General features: G+C 44.7%; 1 protein-coding gene across 1 annotated transcript in view; it reads right to left on the reverse strand.

The window, feature by feature from the left end:
* Window positions 1–966: 966 nt before the first annotated feature.
* The window catches only part of TANGO6 (transport and golgi organization 6 homolog), a gene marked incomplete in the record, with an annotated part of 435,716 nt that continues 411,595 nt past the window's right edge, over window positions 967–25,087 (reverse strand). Inside the window, 1 exon segment of the mRNA XM_078784327.1 lies at window positions 967–1,616. Coding sequence (XP_078640453.1) covers window positions 1,440–1,616 — 177 coding nt within the window.

Below are 25,087 nucleotides of genomic sequence, written 5' to 3' on the forward strand. Positions count from 1 at the left end.
GTTTTGATCCCAGCTTGTCTGCATGTCTGTTTGTCTGTTAGTCCACAAAATTCCAGACAAAGCTTGTAGTAGTGGTAGTTGTAGTGGTAGTGGTGATAACAGAAATTGTTATATAGAACTGAACTTATATTATTATTATATGCAGAAAATAACTTCATTTCTATATGCCCTGCAGTGGACAGGTTAATTGGTTTATGCACTGAAGGGGTCACCCTGGTGTGCACTGCTGTGTTCTGCCTCACTGAGTTGTTCAGGTATGATGTACTCAGCACAAGCTTCCGGTCGGCCCGGAGGTGGGGGTGCGGGGCCTGTCACGGAACGTCAAAACAAACGGCCTGCCGGGGCCGCCCAAAAGTCGGGCGTGAGGGGCGCGTCCACTAATGGAACGCCTCTCGCTTCCCAGATCGAGGGCCACGTGGTCAGGAGAACCTCGTCCCTTCCGGTCACACTTTGCCTATCGGCCGGCCTCGAAGACCGAAATTGTGACGGTGTCACCCGAAAAATTTGAAATTACGAAATTTGAAAAAATTTGAAAAAAATAATTACGGAATTTCAAGTGGCCCAATATCTGAAAATGTTCGCAACATATTAATGTACATTTGTGCCAAATTTGGTGCTTGTTTCACAAAATGCACAATTCTTTTGAATATTTGGGCTAAGCCGCCCCACTATATGGTAACATGGCCCCAAAGATCAGCATCATTCTGATGTGCGATGACGGACACGATCAACACAGCGTTTTGAGCGTTTCCCCGAAATATTCTCGCACGAGAATTATTCTTCGACAGACAAAATTCTCTGTCGACTTTGGCCCTGCGATTCCTCCCGAGCGTTTCCCGTGATTCGAGCCAATTCCCTTGCATTCCTCTGGGGGTGCTCCGTGTGTCGGACTTGTCGTCTGGAGGGGAGGACGCCTGAGGACAGGGAGGGGTAGAGGGTGCGTGTACGTGCAGCAAGAGGGCAATGTTTCATTGAGGAAGGTAGCTTTATTACAATAACTTATGGTGGCGGTACAGGGTGCAGTATGCCATTGAGTCGGCAGTGAGAGAGACAGAGACAGAGACAGAGGGAGACAGAGAGACAGACAGAGAGACAGACAGACAGACAGAGACAGACAGAGAGAGAGACAGACAGGCAGAGAGACAGACAGACAAAGAGACAGACAGACAGACAGGCAGAGAGACAGACAGACAAAGAGACAGACAGGCAGAGAGACAGACAGACAGAGACAGACAGACAGACAGGCAGAGAGACAGACAAACAAAGAGACAGACAGACAGACAGGCAGAGGGACAGACAGACAAAGAGACAGACAGACAGAGAGACAGACAGACAGACAGACAGACAGACAGACACAGACAGACAGAGTCGTCACCGATGGGTGGTGGGATTAACTTGGAATCTGCCATGATGCCTTCCTGAGCATGGCGGACGGGTCGTCAGGGCAGTATCACAATACGCTTGTGGAGGTTGTCCGACGGAAAGAGTAAACCGCGCATAATCTGGTCCAACTCGTCCAGGGCAACACGGGCATGCAATGCGGTGACCTGGTCGTTGTCGCGGCTCGCAGCGTGTTTCAGGAGCCCATACAGCTGTCGCAGAACTTCAGCCAACACCTGCGAAGTACACGTAGAGGTTAACATACATCACGTGGATGCAAGGAAACTTAGACAAAGGGCGAGGCCGTGTGACCATCAGGCCTAAGGCATGTCCACACCACCATGATTTACTTCTTGCTTTAAACGTGTGTTTGCAGCTGCGTATGTAAGTCTGGGCCGCCAAAGGCAGCAATGATTTCATGTCTCTCTCGAGGCAAGCCATTATGGTAGCTCACAGGTATGCACACTCGCCTCTGAGCTGTCGAACCAGGGTCCCAAACTCCACCCGGCTATAAACTCTCACCCTGGTGTTTCGCAGGCAGGGTGTCGACCATCCGATTGACGTTAGGCCGGAGGACCCGTCTGCCAGCACCGATCGTCCGCGGATGTTAAAGAACGCCTTTCCAGAGTCATGAACAAATGCCAAGTTCCTGGTGACGTCAGTCGATGGTCAGGCCTGGTGAGGCCGGTGTGTGAAATGGGCCAAAAACGTTCCCCAGTCAACCCCACAAGGTGCCAACAATTGGGGTCGTTTAATAAGTAGCAGTTGTATTTGAGACTTGCCATTCCCATTGAGGCAAAGTGGTCAATGCTATGTTCCCCTTCCATAGGAACATTAAAGTACAGATGAGACAGCCGGCTTAACGTCACCTCTGATGTGCTGCGTGGCGCAATAGTACGAGTTACGGCAGCCTTCGGACCCACGACCAGACATCTCGGAACTATTGCAAAGGAAGGAATGAGATGGTCGTGAAATGGTCCCGCTTGTTCCAAACATAATTTTAAACATCTGTCTGCCCGGTCGTCAAGAGGCAGATTGTCCTCTCCGAGCTTTCCTCCATTGTCACCGGAGGTTCCTTTTTACCTCGTTGTTCGCTTTCCTTTCTCAAAGTAAACATCACGTCATAAATCTGGAGCGTGCCATCCACAAGATACTCACAATAGTGGATGACAGGCCAGTTTAACAACAAACAAACAATTCCGTGGTGAGTATGTTGCATGGAGAGCCTGCTGAACGTCCCTTGGATCGGGGCAACTCCCACCGATGTTTCACTTCTGTTATCATCACATCGAGCAAGCTCGGAATTGCAAACGATGAGTGTGTCATCCGAGTCGCATGGGACGTCCACCAGCATCAGTTGCTGCTCAAGATTACTAACGACTACTCCTACTAGCTCAATGGTCCCAATGAATCACGTGGTCTTGGGGGGGTGGGGGGGGGGGGCTGGCCGGGGGAAAAGTTTTCCATGAACCGGCTTGCCAGGCCCGACATCCGCCAGCACCAGTTGCTGCTCAAGATTACGAACTACTACTCCTACTAGCTCAATGGTCCCAATGAATCACATGGTCTTGGGGGGCTGGCCGGGGGAAAAGTCTTCCATGGAACCGGCTTGCCAGGCCCGACATCCGCCAGCACCAGTTGCTGCTCAAGATTACGAACTACTACTCCTACTACCTCAATGGTCCCAATGAATCACATGGTCTTGGGGGGCTGGCTGGGGGAAAAGTCTTCCATGGAACCGGCTTGCCAGGCCCGACATCCGCCAGCACCAGTTACTGCTCAAGATTACCAACTACTACTCCTACTAGCTCAATGGTCCCAAGGAATCACATGGTCTTGGGGTGCTGGCCGGGGGAAAAGTCTTCCACGAACCGACTTGCCAGGCCCGACATCCACCAGCATCAGTTTCTGCTCAAGGTTACCAACTACTACTCTTACGAGCTCAATGGTCCCAATGAATCACATGGTCTTTGGGGGGGTGCGGGGGGGCTGGCCGGGGGAAAAGTCTTCCATGAACCGGCTTGCCAGGCCCGACATCCACCAGCATCAGTTTCTGCTCAAGATTACCAACTACTACTCTTACTAGCTCAATGGTCCCAATGAATCACATGGTCTTGGGGGGCTGGCCGGGGGAAAAGTCTTCCACGAACCGACTTGCCAGGCCTGACATCCACCAGCATCAGTTTCTGCTCAAGATTACTAACTACTACTCCTACTAGCTCAATAGTCCCAATGAATCACAATGATCTTTGGGGGGGAGGGGGGGGGGCGGGGGGCTGGCCGGGAGAAAAGTCTTCCACGAACCGACTTGCCTGACATCCACCAGCATCAGTTTCTGCTCAAGATTACTAACTACTACTCCTACTAGCTCAATAGTCCCAATGAATCACAATGATCTTGGGGGGGGGGGGGGGGGGGCTGGCCGGGGGAAAAGTTTTCCATGAACCGGCTTGCCAGGCCCGACATCCGCCAGCATCAGTTGTTCCTCAAGATTACTAACTACTACTCCTACTAGCTCAATGGTCCCAATGAATCACATGGTCTTGGGGGGGGGGGGGGGGGGCGGGGGGCTGGCCGGGGGAAAAGTCTTCCACGAACCGGCTTGCCAGGCCCGAAGTTCGACAGGAGCCGATTTGGGTAGGAATATTGAGCTCAGCCCCACAGTGCTGACGATAAATCGCCTCGGTTGCCTACGATGGATGTTAATGATCCCAAGGTGTTCTTCACAAAGAGTACGACATTGTGCACCAGCACCCCAGACAAATTCCACATCCTGTGGTGACGTCGAACGCTGGAGAAGGCAGCAGCAAAACCCTCCAGGATAATCCCTTCCACGAGACTGCTTCAGCAGCAGGGAACCAGGCCTCGGGCAAAGAGACCACCAAAGAGACCACCATGCAGAGAAAGACAGAAAGAGAAAGAGGGATGTTCGCAGTCCCTTTATTCCCTTCCATTTCCATGATGATCCCTTTAATCCCCTTTTGCTCTGCCTGGTGTTCCCTTTCAATGTATGATTAAGTTAAAAATTTTAAAAATGGCTGCCATTAACTCATCCTCCTTCAATCCGAGTTCTGCCAGGCCTTGTCGTAGAATTGGGCTGGCAGGATGTCGCCTCGAGTTTGTGGAGCCTGGGTTGGAATGTCGGGCAACATATAAACTGCCATCCTGGTGTTTCGCAGGCAAGGCCATTCATCAAGGTGTGTGTACGTTGTGCATCAGGTGGACGTTAAGCCGGATACCTGTCTGCAAGGCATTGACCGTTGGTGGAGGTAACAAAGAAAAATCCCACAATGTCTTTCATGTTCAGAGTCGTCGATCTACCTTCGCCACCCTGACCGACTGCTGCTCGATAGTGTTCGATATATTTGACCCAACGAGGGGCGATCATCACGCCTGAGGCCTTCAACAGATTTCTTCTACCTGACTCTACAATCAATTTTAACCTTTTAACTGAACGATTTTACCCTAATTTCATACTCGTTTACTTCTAACAGAGGCTGCCTCGGCCTACTTGCTGGATCGATCCTCGTAAATAGAATTCGACCTCGACAGACGCCATCTGTACTTGGGCTGAGGTTCCTGAATCCCGAGAGCTATTCGGTCACTTGGGGAGGGAAGCCATTGCCCGATTGGGGGTTCTTCTTCCTCATCGCTGTTCAAAACAACATCAAGCTCACCCTGTTCAACACCCGGTCCCTCAACAATAAATGCCTCATCCTGAACGAATACATCCTGGATAACAAACTGGACTTTCTCTGTCTCACCGAAACCTGGCAACAACCTCTGGACTACTACACACTCAACCTCACCACACCCAGTGGATATTCCTACGTCAATAAACCACGCTCGGAGGGCCGAGGTGGTGGAATTGCCGTTATCCACCGTCAAGACATCAAGACCAACCTCATCTCCATCTCATCTGCTCCATCATTTGAACACCTGGCTTTAAAACTCTCTGGTCACACGCAGTCAGTCATGGCTGTCGTCTACCGCCCTCCCAAACCACACCCATCATTCCTGTCTGACTTCTCCTACTTTCTGACCCAGCTATGTTCCCTCTCCCCCTCAATCCTCCTCCTTGGTGATTTCAATATCCACATGGACTCCACTGACTCCACAATAACCACTGACTTCACTGATTTACTCACCTGCTTTAACCTCACTCAACATGTCGACTTTCCTACCCATATCCGTGGTCACATTTTGGACCTTGTCTGCTCCACTGGATTAAATTTGCACCATCTCTATGGCTCCGACCTCACCCTCTCTGACCACTTAGCCATCACTCTGACCATCAACATCCCCGCCCCAACACCAAGGCATTATCGCACAATCAACTTCCGTAAGCTAAACGCTCTTTCACCTACCTCATTCTCATCCACCCTCTCTGAAAAAATGTCCACTTCTCCCTTCATTGACCTCCACACCCCTTCCGACCTCACTGACTACTACAACCACACTCTCTCCTCCTGCCTTGACCAGCTTGCGCCTGTAAAAACCAAAACAGTTTCTTTCACCCATTCTGCTCCCTGGTTTACCCCTGAACTCCACCTGATGAAAACTCGTGCTCGCCAACTTGAAAGACTCCGCAATAAAACGGGTCTCACAGTTCACTCCCAAGCCTACAAGGACCACATACAACACTACAAAGATGCCCTCTCCCGCGCCCGCTCTGCCTACTACTCTCAAATTATCCACTCTGGCTCCGGAAACCCAAAAGCACTCTTCTCGACAATAAACAAACTCCTCCGCCCCCTGAACACCACCACCCAGTCATTCACAGTAGACAACTGCATCTCCTTCCTCTCTTTCTTCCAACGCAAAATTGACAACATCTACAACAGCTTGACCACCGCCGCACCCGCTCCCCCTCCAACCACCTGCCCCCCCTTGTCCTGCCATCCCCTGTCTCGGTTCTCCCCAATCTCTCCTACTGACCTCTCTGAACTCCTCATAGGAATGAAAACTGCCACCTGCACTCTTGACCCCATCCCCTCCAGCTTTGTCAAAGCCTCCCTCCCTGCTCTCTCTCCACTTATCATTGCAACAATAAACTCCTCCCTGTCTACAGGCATCGTCCCACCTTCCCTCAAAATTGCTGCTGTTACCCCCATTCTAAAAAAACCTGGTCTAAACCCTGACACCCTAAACAACTTCAGACCCATCTCCAACCTACCCTTTCTGTCAAAAGTTTTGGAACGCGCTGTAGCCACTCAACTCAAACATCATCTCTCTGCCAATAACTTGTATGAAACATTCCAATCCGGATTCCGCTCCAACCACAGTACTGAAACTGCTCTCCTCAAAATCACCAACGACCTTCTCCTCTCCTCTGACGCTGGCAACCTCAACATTCTCGTCCTCCTCGACCTCAGCGCTGCCTTTGACACCATCGATCACACTATCCTCCTCACCCGACTTGAATCCACCTTTAACGTCACCGGCACTGCCCTCTCTTGGATTAAATCATACCTCTCTGACAGATGCCAGTTCATCTCCATCAATAACTGCAAATCCCCCACTGCTCCCCTCCCCCAAGGTGTCCCCCAAGGTTAAGTTCTTGGCCCCCTCCTCTTCATCCTTTACCTGTCCCCGCTCGGTCACTTAATCCGCCGTCATGGTCTCCAATTCCACTGCTTCGCTGATGACATCCAGCTTTTCATCTCCACCAAGTCCGTCTCCACCGACACCCACTCTATCCTGACAAACTGCATCACTGAAATAAAATCCTGGCTTCAAATCAACTTCCTCAAGCTTAACTGTGATAAATCTGAAATAATCATCATTGGCCCAAAAACGCTCACAAAATCCACCCATAACTTTGCCCTCAACATCGACGGTATCCCAGTATCCACCTCCCCTCACATCCGGAATCTTGGCGTCATCTTTGACCAAACCCTTTCCTTCGACAAATACACTAAACAGATCACAAAGTCAGCCTTCTTTCACCTGAAAAACATTGCCCGTCTCCGCTCATCCCTCTCCTCCACGGCTGCAGAAACCCTCATCCACGCCTTCATCACCTCCCGTCTGGACTACTGCAATAGCCTCCTCTATGGTTCACCCTCAAAAATCACCAATAAACTCCAATACATTCAGAACTCCGCTGCCCGTCTACTCACTCATTCCCGGACCCGTGACCACATCACCCCCGTCCTTTACAAGCTTCACTGGCTCCCCATCCCCCAGAGAATCCAGTACAAAATCCTCCTCTTGACATACAAAGCCCTCCATAACCTGGCCCCATCCTACCTGGCTGACCTCCTCTCCAGACACACTCCCACCCGCAACCTCCGCTCTGCTGGTACCAACCTCCTGACCCCCTCCATCCGGACCAAATTCAGATCCTGGGGGGACAGGGCCTTCTCCATCGCTGCTCCCACCCTCTGGAACTCACTACCTCACACCATCAGAGACTCCTCCTCACTCACCACATTCAAAACATCACTAAAGACCCACCTGTTCAACGCTGCATTCAACATTCAACCCACAGCATTTAACCCCTGACTATCTCTTCTCCTTCTCCCTCCTTTTGCTTTAAATATTTCCCTATTGATTCTTGTCTTGTCTTTTTGATTCTTGTCTTATATATATGCCGTATATCGCTGCTGTTTGTTTTCTTGATTCTTGTCTTTTTGCAATTGTTGTTTTCATGTATTGTTATGCATTATGTTTTCCACTCTGTCAAAGCGCCTTTGGGCTTCTGGAAAAGCGCTATACAAAATAAATGAATTATTATTATTATTATCGCTGATTTCTGCAAGTGCTCAAAATGGCGCCGTTCAACCTCCCTCCCCCACCCTCCCGTCGAGTTTATAAATATGTAACACTAGATGTAGCTCCGAATGGAATCGTTTCTCTTTCTCATGCATCGAGCTCCTGTTCTTGGTTTTCTCTCGGGGATATTCTCTCATATTTGCTTAATTCCCACAACACAAACGTCGAACCTCTCCAACCTTTTTTTTTGTTATCTTTGGAATGGTAACTTGATGAATTCACCGCTGTAACCGAGTAACGATTATGGCATGCCGATGTAGCCTATTCAATACATGGTAACGGCAACCCATTTTGTTTTCTCAAGTGAATGTTCGTGAAAAATATTCGGTGTCTCTCTCGACCAATCAAACGTGCCGGACTCTGTTACAGAGGCTCGGCGCTGCAGAAGGAGTTTCTGGGCACGGGTTACACCGGGTGGGTTGCCATTGCCTTCCCAGCAGTCACCCCGCACGTGGGAGTCTGTACGGAAGATACCTTGTTCAGGGTGCGGCGGACGGCTCACCTACTCTTCGCGAAGGACACCGTGGGATCTATAACGTCCACCAACCTCCCCCCTCTGTGCCGGTGCTCCTTCCTCACACCTAGCTCGTCTTCACGCTGTTGAAACCAAAACTTTCAGAATCATCGGAATCTCCCGCGATGAAGCTAACTCCGAGGGCCTCTCACTTACTCACCGCAGGCACGATGGTAGTCTTTCCGTCTTCTACCGACTCCTCTCCGGCCTTGCCCCCCCAGCTCTCTCTGGGCTCTGTCCCCCAAATATTCCTACAGGTCGCACAAGATCTGCCTGCAACCCTCTTATGGTTAAACTGCCAAAATCAAGACTCTCTATTCACCTTCATCCTCTTTTCTCCCGCCTCTGGAACAAACTCCCTCACTCTCTTCAATCCCACTCCACCCTCCAGGTCTTTAAAGCAGCTGTTCACCACCATCTATCTTCCCCCATCGAAAACCTAGATCTTTTCTACCCCCATTAATTCACCCCAGATCCACTTTTTCTGAAATACCAACTTCTTTCCTGGAAGTCCTAGCAGTGTCCATGTGTTTTTTTTTTTTAACCTCTCCCACCTCCCCCCAAGCCCTCCCCCTCCCACAGATCTCCCGATATCCGTACTCTCAAATGTTGTACTTCTGTGCTTCCCCCTCTCTCCCCATCTTGTCTCCCGCTCCCTTTATTTCGTCTTATGTGTCCGTTTGTTTTTTGTTTGTTTTTTGGTCATTAATGTTAGCTCTTACACGAGCCTCGATCTTGTATACAAAAACAACAACAACAACAACAACAACAACAAAAAACTTTCCAGTAGATAGGTCGCCTGCCCAGTCGTCCATCCTTCCGGGGGATGGCACACACATTGATGAATCACCCAACCTGTGAAAGCCCATGATGGCGGTTTTGTAGGTGGCTCGGGATTCAAATCAAACCCAGAGGCGAGTGTGCGTACCTCTGGACTCTACCCAGCAAGGCCCCCAATAAAAACAATGGAACATGTATGAAACCTGACTGTTCCCATGCCACTGGTACTCTTGTGAATAAAAGGGGAAGAAAAGTCAAGATTAATGGATGCAATATCATCACAGGTAAAGTTTAGCAACACCATTGACGAGGTACGTAATCAGAATTTTGCTCTTCACTTGTGCGTTACCTGTCGGCCATTTCCTGCCAGGGTAGACAATTGTATATAAAAAAGACCAGGCAGGTTTTAATGGTGGTGTCCTGTCTGATAACATGCGCACAAACACTTCTACTGGTCACATAGGACATTGTGAAAAGTAGACATTTTGAATGGTCGATTGCGGCCATTATGGTTACACGGGAACAATTTCCTCTCGCACTTAAAATGTTCCAGTCCATCCCGTTCATCACTGATGGATTTAAGTTATGGATTCACCAGTCTTAAAGATCTTTGAATTAACATTGAGAAATACTTCAATCCAAGATGGCTGCGAAGCCTTTGAACCAAACAGGATCGTCACATATGATGTTCTCGATACCTGGATGGATGAATGGTCCTGGATGAAGGAAGGGGACACGTCAGTGAAAGGAGAGGTGTGTGTGATGGGAGGGGGTGTGCGGGTGAGAGTATGGGCGTGTGAAAGGAGAGTAGATGGGGGTAAAGGTTATATGGTGCCATAATTAGCCATTTTAACCACCAAAGCGTTGACCTGTTGGGTGTTCCCATCTGAGCACGTGGATCACGGTACTGCACGGATCTCAGGTTCAAAACTCGAACACCGAGTTGATTGGTCCAATGCTTCTCACAACGTCAACGGAATCCATGTAAGAGAACACCGTGTCCTTGTGACCTACGACCTCGTCCTGCATCCAGTGACACGACCAAGACCTCAACCCTCCCTCTCATGAATCCGACATCATGGAAAGCCTTGGGACTACAAGGCGAATTAGGGGCCGTCGCCTGCGCAATGTAGGATGGGTTGTGACGTCACGCCGCCATTCCCGATCCCATAAGACCCGAAGCGAATAGCTCGACCCTTCAGCCTCGTACGTGAGCAAATGCTGTGGCTAATCGGCTGAAAACGCGCAACCATAAGACGTTGCGACGCTCCTAATGGATGGCAGATGTTGGCTTCGGCCGGAGCACATCTGTCAGACCATCTATCCAGGCGGCAGAACCGCCTTTGTTATTGCAACCGCACCCCGGGCAACGGGCAGCATCGGAAAATGACTTCATTACCAAAAAGTTATGGTGACGTGAAAGTGAAGACTGCGCGGGCACTTTCGCTCCGAGACCGCTGGGAAGACCTCACCCTCGTACGCACGGAGCGCGCTCCATGAGAATGTCGGCTGCGGAGACTTGCGCAATGTTGGGAAGCACAAAAAAAAGGGGGGAACATCGTGTTGCAATAGCGGAATCGTCATGAGGATGATCAAATGCGTAAATATTGCGCGCACGTCGCGATTGATGACGGCGAACGCTCGTTTAATGGACGGAGCGGAGACAAAGAGCAGCTGCCGTTTTGCGAGACCCCCTCGCTGATGGTGGTCCGTCGCTTGGGATCGGCGACCGTAACCATAAACAAGGTGTCAAATTTCGAAGCCGAGAAAAAAGTCCGAGATTCGGTGCAGGTGAAGACCGAAGAGGCATCAGGTGTATATGGCGCGCACGCGTGACACGACCCACTGTCCCCGATCGGAGTGAGACAGGATCTCGCCGAGTTCCTGCGGAGACGCTCTCTGTGCTCAGACGGTATTCTCACACCACTCGGACACGACGAGAAGCACTTTGAAGCGGCTGCCAATACGTCACGCGGTTCTCGGAAGTTATTGCCATTCCAAAGCTCGTTAAAGGCTTCCTCATCGAGCGGCGTCCCCCGTGCGGGGTCATTGGCGCTGTGCAAGTCCAAGGGGTCAGAACTGTACAGGAAACCTGGTGTGATTAGATACAGCATCGTCAAAGGGTGCAAAAGAACGTGTCACTGTTTAAAGCAGACATTCATAAAAGGGGGAACTCGATGGAGGAGGGGCACCGAGATGGGAGGGGTGTACCATGCGGTTACGAGCGGTCCATTTGATGGAGCGCATGTGTTCCCCTAATGTGTACCATGAAGGATCCCACCCCCACCCAGGTTTTAATCATTGCTCCGTGTGATGTTCGACAAAGTAATGGATATATATATATATAATGTCGTGGCCAAAAATATTGGCACCCTTGCACTTTCTTCAAATAACTCACAATTTTCTCTAAAAATTGGTTGAAATTGACAAAAGTATTTGGTCTCCACAATCCTTTATTTCACTGTTAACATTACAGAACCTTCGTTTTTGATTCAGAACTTGATATTTCCTTTTAAATCACAAAATTAAAAAAAATGGCATTGACAAAATTATTGACACCTTCGACTTAATATTTGGTATCACAGCCTTTGGACAAAATACCTACAGTCAAGCGCTTCCTATAGCCATGAATGAGCTTCCTACACTTCTCTACTGGTAGTTTGTCCCACTCTTGTGCAAACTGCTCCAGTTCTCCCAGATTTGATGGTGCCTTCTCCCAACTGCTGTTTTCAGATCTCCCCACAGGTTTCAATGGGATTTAGATCTGGACTCATTGCCGGCCACTTCAGAACAGTCCAGCGTTGTCTTGAACCATTCCTGGGTGCTTTTTGAAGTGTGTTTGGGGTCATTGTACTGCTGCAAGACCCCTGACCTTCGACGGAGACCCAGCTTTCTGACACTGGATTGAACATTGTGCTCCAAAATGCCTTGGTCACCTGCTGATTTCATGATGCCATGCACACATTCAAGACACCCAGTGCCAGAGGCAGCACAACAACCCCAAAACATCACTGAACCTCCTCCATCTTTGACTGTAGGGAAGGTGTTCTTTTCTTTGAAGGCTTCATTTTGTTTTCTGTAAACATAGAGATGATGTGCTCTACCACACAGCTTTAATTTGGTCTCATCTGTCCACAGGACATTCTCCCAGAAGGAGTTTGGCTTGTTCAGGTGTGTTTTGGAAAACTCCAGTCGGGCTTTCTTATGTCTCTCTCTCAGCAGTGGGGTCCTCCTGGGTTTCCTACCATAGAACCCCCTTTCATTGAATTGGCGATGGATGGTGCGAGTTGAAACTGTCGTACTTTGTGTTTGAAGGTCAGCTTCAATCTGTTTGGCAGTTGATTGAGGTGCTTTCTCCACCATTCAAACAATCCTTCGCTGCAATCTTCGATCAAGTTTTCTCTTGCGGCCACGTCCAGGGAGGTTGGCTACAGTGCCATGGGCCTTAACCTTCCTCATAACAATTGCGTATGGTGGACACAGAAACATCAAGGTCTCTGGAGATGGACATGTAGCCTTGAGAATGTCCATGCTTTTTTTGACCTACTTGACTATTTAACTATTTTGTGTCTGACCTACTCAGACAATTCTCTGGTTTTCTTTCTTTTCTCCATGTCCTTTGTAGTACACACAGCGAAACAAAACAGCAGAATAACTCCTTTTCTCTATTCAAACTGGTTGAATGAGTGATTTTTATATTGCAGGCACCTGCAACTCACCACAGGTGAGTTCAGTTCAATTCCAAAGTAAAGGAGAATCACCTGCTTGAAATCGAATTATTTCTAACTACTAAAAGGTGCCAATAATATTGTCCGGGCCGTTTTAGGATTTCTGTGTGGAATAAGCTAAGATTTAGTCATTTTTTCAGCTTTTTTGTTTTGTTCCACTGCAAACAAAAGAAATACATCTGTGGATATGAAAATATTTTTTAATTTCAACAATTTTCGGGAAGAAATGGTGTATTATTTGAAAAAAGTGCAGAGGTGCCAATATTCTTTGGCCACGACTGTGTGTGTGTGTGTGTGTGTGTGTGTATATATATATATATATACATATACAGTCACGTGAAAAAGTAAGTACACCCCATGCAAAGTTTTGACTTTTTCAACATATTTCAACATACAGCTATTTGATCTTCATTTCAACAATATTAATAGGTAAAGGTGATATAATATAACAAATATCATGAAACATTTACATTTTGTAGTCCATTGTATAATTTAAATAAACACAAATGCAAATTTCGCATGTGGAAAAAGTAAGTACACCCCTACATTTATCACTACTTCAAATACCTAAAATTAGAATCAGGTGCACCAGCTCAGGTGCAAATGATGAGAACATCGTAGAGAGGATCTTGGAGGAACCTGTCTTATTTAAACCTCAGACATTTAGTTTGGTTTGCTCTTTGTTGTTGAAGTGTGCGGCGTCACCATGCCTAGATCAAAAGAGCTCTCTGAGGCCTTCAGAAAGAAGTTTATAGATGCCTTCGAGTCTGGGAGGGATTTAAAAAGATCTCCAAACAATTTGAAATCAATCATTCGACTGTCCGGAAGATCATCTACAAGTGGAGAAGATTCCAAACAACTGCCAACTTGCTCAGGTCAGGCCACCCCAGCAAGCTCAGCCCGAGAGCAGACCGCAAGACACTGAAAGAAGTCTCTAAGAACCCCAGAATGTCATCACAGGACCTACAGGTAGCTCTTGCCACTGTTGATGTCAAAGTGCACGAGTCTACCATTAGAAAGAGGCTGCACAAATTTGATCTACATGGGAGGTGTGCCAGGATGAAACCTTTGCTGTCCAGAAAAAACATCAGGGCAGGACTAAAGTTTGCCAATGAACACCTAGGCAAAGACCAGCACTTCTGGAACAATGTGCTCTGGACAGATGAGTCAAAGGTAGAGCTATTTGGCCACAGTACCAGAAGACTTGTTTGGCGAAAACCAAAGACGGCATTTGACCACAAAAACCTGATACCAACTGTAAAGCATGGTGGTGGAAATATTATGGTTTGGGGCAGCTTTGCTGCATCAGGGCCTGGGCAGCTCACCATCATAGAATCCACTATGAATTCTTCATTGTACCAGAGGGTGTTTGAGGATAATGTGAGGCCATCTGTCGGAAAGTTGAAGCTCAACCGAAGGTGGACCTTTCAACATGACAATGACCCTAAACATACCAGTAAATCCACGAAGGAATGGCTGAAAATAAAGAAATGGAGGGTTCTGGAATGGCCAAGTCAAAGCCCGGATCTAAATCCCATTGAGATGTTGTGGGGGGATTTGAAACGAGCTGTGCATGCAAGAAACCCCTCAAACATCGCACAGCTGAAAGAATTCTGCATGGAGGAGTGGGCAAAAATTTCTCCCAGTCGATGCCAGAGACTAGTAGACAGTTATAAGAAACGCCTACTTGAGGTTGTTTCTGCCAAAGGGGGCAATACCACCTATTAGAGCCAAGGGTGTACTTACTTTTTCCACATGCGAAATTTGCATTTATGTTTGTTTACATCATACAATGGACTACAAAATGTAAATGTTTCATGATATTTGTTATATTATATCACCTTTATCTATCAATATTGTTGAAATGAAGATAAAATAGCTGTATGTTGAAATATGTTGAAAAATTCAAAACCTTACATGGGGTGTACTTACTTTTTCACATGACTGTATATATAAAATAACAAATATATAAAATAACAAATATATATATATATTAAAAAAAAAAAAAAAAAAAAAAAAAAAATATATATATATATACATATATATATATATATATATATATATATATATATATATATATATATATATATATATATATATATATATATATATATATACATATATATATATATATATATATATATATATATATATATATATATAGTGTTAAGTGTTGAAAATTCTGAGGAGATTTCAGCTGGCTCAATAGTGCAGTGGGCTGTCGCCGCGAAAGCGATGGAGGTCCTTGGCTCGAGTCCCGTGTTGAGTCAGAGTTTTTTACACTTAGCCACACGCAGGAATTTAAATCCTGTTTATATAAAAATTGTAGATGAGTTAATCTCCAATGCACTTCTGCATATAGTTGCATACACATACATACACATACATACGCATACATATACTTATGCTCACATCCAGGGTCTGCCTAGCAGGCATGTAGGACATCGGCCATGATCAAGCTCGCAGTGTTAAGTGTGGAAAATTCTGAGGAGATTTTGGCTGGCTCAATAACGCAGTGGGCTGTCGCCGCAAAAGCGATGGAGGTCCTTGGTCCGAGTCCCGTGTTGAGTCAGAGTTTTTTACACTTAGCCCCACGCAGGAATTTAATTCCTGTTTATTTAAAAAAAAAAAAAAAAAAAAAATAGTACGTACACACACACACACACACACACACACACACACACACACACACACACACACACACACACACACACACACACACACACACACACACACACACAATAACACACACACACAATAACACACACAGTGAGGACCTAAAGGTATGCACACCCACCTCTAAGCCATCTAGCCTGGGCTCAAATCCCAATCCAAATAGAAATTGTCATCTCGTTGTTTTACAGGCAGGGTGATTCATCAATGTGTGTGCTGTCACTGGGATGGATGCTAAACTAGGTGTCCCATCTGTTGGCATTAGTTGTTGGATGTTAAAGATCCCACGGTATCCATCGTGCCAAGTAGACGAGCTATCGCCGGCATCATGGCCAAACTCCAAAACTGCACGAAACCTCAAGCTCGATGTGGAGAGATATTGTACTTGGGCTCTTCGCCAAATTCTGCAAATGTCCAGTAGTTCAGAGGATGTGCACAATGCAAGATTTCCCCGACTGGCAGCCTTTTATGTTTAAAAATAACGGACCCAAAATTAACAACCAAGCTCATAATTCACAGGCAGAAGATGGTGGATTAAACAGCACACGACATCGATTTGGCAGCCTGAACAATTTTCTAGCATAAAGAGATGGAAAAAAGCTTTTGTTTTCATTTCCAAGACTTCAAAATAATACATTGTGGCGACGGAGAGAGCGATGTTGGTTGCCCTGCGTATTGGAAGGAGGCCGTTCACATCAAACACGTGAACTACCTGGTCAATGTATTTGTACCGCAGAAGCTACTGCCAAAACAGCAACCACACTCTCGGGTAGCAAGCAGTGCAACTTGGTATTAAGGAACCTCGAAGAAGACCAGACCACTTGCTATGCAACTAATGTAGCAGATGGGACATCCAGTTTAACGTCTATCCAAGGGACGGCACACGCCCTACCTGCAAAACACCAGGGTGATGCTTTGTAGCTGGGTCGAGATTGTAACCCAGGTGAGAAAGCTTAGATGTGAGTGCGCAGAACTCTGGGCTATCCTGCCAGCCCTTAAAAGAATGATAATCGTCCAACAGAATAGACAAGTCTCATCATGTACATCTCTATAGACTTTGCTCAGGTTAGGGTGAAAGTGATTTCCTCGTACACACAATGCACGTTTGGCATGTTCAACATTCAAGATAATTTATTATCCATCTTGTAAAACATAGAAATTTGACATCCACTGGCAATTCAAGAAGAAAAAAATCTGAGTAATGATGACAGTGATGGATCAAGGTTTCAGGATGCATGACTACATGAGTACGCATTGTATCAAACACTTCTTACCTTATTATTGAACATGTGCATTGCATTTGGGTATGGGGAACACAATTGCGGATGCCTGAACAATTAAAACAAACAATTATGGAGTTGGTGTTATGGGTCTTACATCATCTTGTGAACTCTCGGCACAACACGTTCCTCATATAAAGTACAAAGTAATCACAAGCACATATGAAGTATTCTGCATGGTCATCTTAACCAATATTCGCTATGGTGTGGACAATAAGTTAAGGGAAGAAAAAGATGGTTTTCATCCTGGCATATCCTGCTCGGAGCAAATATTCAGACAAAGGATGCCTTGCTCTCTATAACCTCTGACTTCATTGACTTTATCAAGGCCTTCGGTAGGTAGCATTCACAAACCATCACACTGGAAGATTTTAGTCGTCTACAGCATTCCACAAAAAGTTGTGAAACATCATCAAAGATTTGTATGATGGCTGTGAGTGTAGCATGAGGTCGAGTCATGGAGATACTGGGTGGCTTAAGGTAATCAAAGGTGTGCAAACAGGGTGGTATCGTGTCACCACTGCTTTGTAGATTAGTCATAGACTGGCCAATGAGATGAGTGGACGACAATGTTAATGTTGGACATTTTTTTGAGAGAAAAGAAAACTTCCTGCCAATCTGCGGATTACATCTGTTCCGACTATATAACCGACTGTTAGCCGAATATGAGAATGAGCTGCAGAGGCTGACAGACACAAATGCACCCCACACGAGCTCAATTTGTCTGAACTCTGTCAAAAGCTTTTGAGATAGCAAGGCTTACACCAAAAGATTCCCCAAAGTCTCTCAGAGAAGAGGCCCTGACATTTGTAATGTAAGAAAGAATATCATGCCTTGTTCTTAGATCTTGCCTTGCAAAAGCCATATTGATGGTCAGATAGAAGACTGGGATATTCAAGATGCTTGAGGAAATGGGAATTGAGAAGTCATTCAAAGACTTTGGAAATAGTAGAAGTCAGAGCAATAGGACGGTAGTTGGAAGGGTTTGAACGATCGCCCTTCTTGAAAATAGGCTGAACCAAAGCACGTTTCTAGTAACGAGGAAAAGTTTGGGTTTTTTAACAAAAGTAAAACAAATGAGCAAGCATGGATGCAAGTTCTGAAGCACACTCCTTCAAAACATGAGGAATGCCATCTTGTCTGTATGCCTTGCTTGTGTCCAGAGAGAGGAGTACTTTTTTGACTGTATGAAAAGAGAATGTATGGAGGAGCCCAGGATTGATAAGGGGTGCATCAGAGGGAGATGGAATGTTAGACTCATCCAGTGTGGAATTAGAGGAGAAAAGAGCACCAAAAAGAGATGCGTTATCTGTCGGAGAGACAGCGATAGTATCATCGGAACAGAAAAGCGAAGGAAAGGAAGGGCGACAGAAGTTGTTGGAGACACTTTTAGCTGAGAACCAGAAAGATCTATTCGTGGACGAAGATGAGAGGTTAGCATATTTCTTTTGGATGTTCAAAACATCCATGAATAACACGATTGCAATGATTTCTGACCGATATGAAAGCTGGATGCGAGTCGGAGGAAGAACAGTTTTTCCATGTCCAATATGCCGCATCCCTAGAATGAATGGCCGCAGAGCAGGAATTATTGAACTAAGAGTTGGTAGGAGAGATAGACGAGAGATAAGGGGATATAAGCCTCCATTCCTGCAACAATAACTTCAGATATACGTCCAGCAGAGACAGAGGCATCATCCGAGCAGAGGCAGTAGTCTTTCCAGCGAAAATCAGAAAAGAAGTTTTGTAAACCAGTCCATTCAGCACTATTGAAATGCCAATACTGGCGTTTAGTTGGAACAGTCGGAGGAGAAGGAGTGGTGGTAAGTAAAGTGACGTTCACAAGATTGTGGTCAGAAGAACCAATTGGGGGTGAAATTGTGTAGCTGTAACGCAACGGATTAGAGGTGAAGAACAAATCCAAAGTATTAGTAGAGAGATCATGACGATCTGGGATATGGGTAGAGTGGGTGATAATTTTATCCAAATCATTGAGTTCCAAGTCTGGATCTGGATCTTCACGAAAATCTAACTGATTCGTCCACATAACACACTCAACCTGTCCAACAAGTTTCATCTGAATCCGTCGTTAACTTTTTCAAATATCATGCTGTATGGTATATAGTTTTTGGCCCTATCTCTCAATTATGAATCACTTTGGAAATTAAAAAAAATTCAGGATCCACATCTGGATCCGGATCATCACCAAAATCGAATCAATTTTGTCCTTGTCACGCACCCAACCAGTCCATCAAGTTTCGGCCGTATCCGTCCGTAACTTTTTGAGATATCGTGCTCACAAACAGACAAAGGTGAAAACATAATCTCCATTCACCTTTGGTGGCAAAGGTAACCAAGTCTGTATACGTCTTGTCCGAATCACTCATTGTGCATTCTTCCTGATGGTTCTTTCTAAGTTCATTATATTCTCTTTTGGCAAGTTGCCAAAAGTACAAATCAAACAAAGTGAGACTACTTTGGATCAGAGATTGATCAAAAATAATAATCCAAGATATGTTATCAACATCAATCTCTTTCAATTTCCTTAGAAAGTACATCCTTTGGGTTTCTTTACCAGTCAACACCTCAGAATTCCTGTTCCCTTTCAATTTGGCATCAATCACAATGCTCAAATAGTTATACTCAGAAAAAGGGTTCTATATTGCCTTTAATTCCATGCTATACAAATTAAGACAGCATGACGAACGTGCAGTACAAAGAAATCACTATCGCAGGCGAATGATTAGATGATGATTAAACAAAGTCGTTAATAACATTTAGTTGCCGTATCATATCACTGTTCGCACTGGCACTGAAAAGCAATCGGTCCAAGGAAGACAAATCAAAGCTGAGCAATAAAAGAGAAAACCTTTCCTGATAAAGGAAAGGACACCCGTGGGACCGACTCCCCTAATGACATTCTGTAATCAATGCTCCTGTGTTTACTCATGGAATCTATAATCTGATCTTAAAATAAAAACTTCAAGGAGTTAATACCAAAGTATCCTGCAGACGAAATGCTGGAAACACTTGTGAGTTATACAAAGGAAGCACTCGGATACTTTCCAAAGCGAATGGCAATTGGATGTTTGTGCAATTTACCCTGCAAGGAATTTGATGCAAGACATGTCGATGTACTGCACACAACTAACAGAATATGGGGAAAGGGAGAGTGGGGATATTCCAATACGTGTGTGTGTGTGTATGTATATATATATATGTATATATATATATATATATATATATATATATATATATATATATATATATGTACATATATGTACATATATATATATATATATATATATATATATATATATATATATATATGTATATATATATATATATATAATTTTAAAAAATTAAATATATATATATATATATATAAAAAAAATATATATAATAATAATAATAATAATAATAATAATAATAATAATGATAAAAGGCAGTGTCCATCTGTCCGTCTACCTGTCTCCTCCATAACTCCAAAACCATAAAACCTAGAGGCCCCAAACTTTGCATGCATACATCTGGACCTCCAACAGATTGCAAGGAAGAAAACTGGGTGTTTAGGTATGTTATAACACCCTTTTTGAACATGATTAACGAGATGAACCACCACTTGGTGTGAACACTATTCAGGCTGCTTTTGCAAGCCATGGCGTTACAGTAGACACAGAGGCCTTTTTGTTTTCACGTACCCATTTTTTCATTGACTAACATTTCTGTGCAATATAGTCACTCTCCCCCTCCTCCCTCCGCTTCCTCGTCCCCCCCCCCCCACCCCTCCTCGCCCCTCTTCCATTCTCTCTCCCCCTTTCTCCTTCCACCCTCCCTTCTTCTCCCTTCCCCATTTCTCTCTCTCCTCCACACTCCCTACTCTCTCTCCCCCTCCCACTCCACTCCCTTTCCTTCCCCCTCCCTTCCCTCTCCTTACCATTTCTCTCCCTCCATTCTCCTCCCCTCCCCCCTCCTCCTTTCCCCATCCCCCTTCCCTCTCTCTCCTCTCCCTCCCCTTCCCCCTCCTCCTTCCTCCTCCCCCCTCTCACTCCCTCCTCTCCTCCCCCCCCCTCATTCATATTCCCATCAGGAAGCGACTCATTGTTATGCGGGAAAGTCGGGTACTTTTGCTAGTTTATATTTGAATAAATAAATAAATAAATAAATATATATATATAAGAAACAGGAAGTAAATTCCTACATAGGGCTAGTGTGAAAAAATTCTGACTCAACCCAGGACTCGAACCCAGGAACCTCCATTAATTAAAAGGACATCAGGAGGGAGATGATGCACAAACCCATATGGTATTTGGGATTTGAACCTGGGTTCATTGCGTCATGAGCCATGGGCTTCAGAGCAGAAAGCTAACAGGCCTACCCCTTTAAATGGGCTTTATACTCCGAACAATGCATTTATAAACGTGATGACTCAACGAGACCGGCCTGGCAGTCCACTGTAGGATGAAGACCTCCTTAAACATGGTCCATTTTGATCTAGTCAATGCAATTTGGGGCTTTATACTCCAGTAAACTTTTCAATTTCATCTTTCCATCTGATATTTCATCTACATACTTCTTCCAGGGCTTTCTCTATGTTTCCGGTTGTAAGTCTTGTTGCTGAGAGGACACATTGCAATCACCCAGGGCGGTACTACCGTTCGGACTTAGGAGCGTTAAAGTGGTGCCCAGAACCATCTTTCACTCTCCGTGTCAGGATTGCTGGTCTTACTTTCTATCTCACTCAAACTATAGCTATACCAGGCCAGCTTCAATCACTTTTTCTTGCAAACAAACATCATACACTTTTCATCAAACACTTTTCTTCTTCATTTTCACTCCCCACCTTTACATTCTCTCTCTTTTATTTATCTTTATGCTTTTTTTATTAGCTCTTTTATTTAAGGACTGGCCTCATTGAGGACTATATAGTCCATGACTGGAGTCTTTAAAATAAAAAATTTTAAAAAACGATTGTCGACTTTCCTTTTCAGATACAAGGGCAGTTTTAGTTGTTTTTTTCATGCGAGGATGTAAGCTTATTGAGGAGCTAAACGACAAAGGGCAGCAGATTTACAACGTACCAAAGGGATGGTGAGGAGGGTGAGGAGGGTGGAAGAGGTAAGGGGAGGGTGGAAGAGGTAAGGGGAGTGGGGAAAGGTTTGCGGTGGTGGTTGTATATACACAAGGAGGAAATGAGGAAAAACACAAAAACAAGCAATGAATGCAAGTGGGCAGTCAGCTTGGATTTTGGGAGGGTAAGCAAGTTGGAGGTTTGTTGCATAGAGAGTCGAGACTCATGGAGGAGCTAGAACACAGAATGGAGCACGACATTACAGAACAAAAATAAGTGGAAATAGTGGGGTAGGAGGAGGAAGGAGTAGGATATTAGTTTGTCAGAATGACATATTCCAAATGTTGGACCAACTCGTGATTCTGTGAAGGTCTGCAGAGAGGGAAGGGGCTGCTGTCTGCCTATCTGAAGGATGAGGGATGCTATGACAGAGGGTTGAATCATCAGCAAAGAGATAAAGACAATTTTCCAGACAGTCACAAAGATAGTTGATGAAGATTTGGAATAGGACTGGGCCAAAGACACTGCCTTTGAGGCTCTGCAAGCCTTGGTAGAAACAGGAAATGAGAGGATCCCTTTGAGAGCCACATGTTGGCGATGAGAATAAGGAGGAAGTCTATAAGGCATGAGAGGAGGTGTCCTGGGATGCAACAGACAGAATCTGGAGATCAAGGCAGGGTGCCAGAATGTATCAGATGCTCGAGGAGATATGTCGAGAAAGACAGGCCTGATCTCATGTCTGAAATGGAGGGCCTCCATCCATTATTCGGAGAGCAGAAGCAGCATTTGCAGGGTATAGTAACCGGGTCTAAATCCGAATTGATGGTCTGAGATCAGGCCAGTAGAGGAAAGGAAGGATTTCATGTCAACTGCATGATGTATTGCATGCCCTTGATATGATTTAAAGTAAGCTGATACAGTGACTTCAGAAAGTATTCACCCCCTTGACTTTTTCACATTTTGCTATTACAGCCTAAATTTAAAATGAATAAAATTGGAGATTTTTTTTGTCACCGACCTACACATAATAGCCCACAATGACAAAGCGGATTTTTTTTTTTAGAAATGAAAAGTTTAAATGTCTTGAGTCAATACGTTTTCAACCTCTTTGCTATGACACCCCAAATCAAGCTCAGGTGCATCCACAGTAAGGCCTGTTGAGCCGGAGGAGGCATTTGCCAGGGAGAGACACTGCAGAGTCAGGGACATCTTTTGGGAGGAAGGATTCTATGAAGCAGAAAATTTCTGCTTTTTCAGCAGTTTATCAGCATTTTCATGTCATTTAAGAATTTTCCAAATGCTTCCAACTCTATTGCATCTCTCCACTTCTTCAAAGTGATCCATATCCTTCAATGTGTGTTTTCCTAAGTAAATGTAATTGCTGGTTTCTTCAATTTCACAATGATTAATTTGAATCTATTCCTTTTTTGCATAGAGGTTCTTTATTCATTTTGTCTTTGTCAAATTCATTTTAGTCCAATTTTTTGACTCTCCAAGTTGAGCCCTTCGATCATGATTTGTAGTTTCTCAGCATTGTTCGAAATGAAATCAATGTCACCAGTCAATAATTGCTGGTTCAGTCCTTCATCGACATCCATTTCTCTATTTTCCCTATTTACCTGCAGCAACTCTTTCTCGGCCTGTCCTGAACAACTTTGGTGAGATCGTATCTCCCTGTCTGAAACCTCTCGATCTTCAACTCGCGACTATTTTGGTATCGTTTCAAGGTCCTCGTCTCACCAATGCATACATCACTTAACATCGTGATGCATATGAAGTTGACCTTTAGGTGACGAATAACTTGCAGGCTAACCACGAAGTGCACTCCTTGCTGTGAGGCTCTGAATCTGTCTTCAAGCAGAGTACCAGAGTTAGTAGTGGAGCTTAAATGATGGACGGCATACGTTCCTGGACTGTCAAAAGATTTTTCTTAATCAAGGAATGCGAGAAACAAAGGAAATTTATACTCCCTTGATTTTTGAGAAGCTGATTTATTGTATGAAGGTTATCCATTACTTAGTGCCCACTCTATAATCTGCTTGCTCCTATGGTTAGTAAATGTCCTGTTCAGTCCCGAGTTTTTTATTGAATTTTTTCTGAACAACTGGAGAATGAAGGCTCATTAAACAGTGATTCCTTAGGTTTGTCATACTCCTTTTCTGTGGACCAGTTCAGAGTTTTTCCAAATCATGAGGATATTGTTTCATCTCCCAAGGATTTTATAAGTAGTTTTGCTAGTTTACATTCACCGCAATCTTTGATTGCATCGACAACAATTTAATCCTCTCTAGAGGCCTTATCTCTTCTTGTGCTTTTAAATCCAAGCTCGATCTCATTGGGTGTCACAGGTGGGATGGCTTCCTTATTATTGTAGTTTGACGTACCTTGTGTGAATTGCATTTTCTAAATCCATAAGTTACATTTATTACTTGTGAATTACATTTATTACTTGTGAATTACATTTATTACATGTGAATTACATTTATTACATGTGAATTACATTTATTACTTGTGAATTACATTTATTACTTGTGAATTACATTTATTACTTGTGAATTACATTTATTACTTGTGAATTACATTTATTACATGTGAATTACATTTATTACTTGTGAATTACATTTATTACTTGTGAATTACATTTATTACTTGTGAATTACATTTATTGCTTGTGAATTACATTTATTACTTGTGAATTACATTTATTACTTGTGAATTACATTTATTACTTGTGAATTACATTTATTGCTTGTGAATTACATTTATTACTTGTGAATTACATTTTCTAAATCCATAAGTTACATTTATTACTTGTGAATTACATTTATTACTTGTGAATTACATTTATTACTTGTGAATTACATTTATTACTTGTGAATTACAT

This window comes from Myxine glutinosa, chromosome 9 (genome assembly GCF_964187855.1).
Source record: "Myxine glutinosa chromosome 9, kmMyxGlut1.1, whole genome shotgun sequence".
Classification (NCBI taxonomy): Eukaryota; Metazoa; Chordata; class Myxini; order Myxiniformes; family Myxinidae; genus Myxine; species Myxine glutinosa.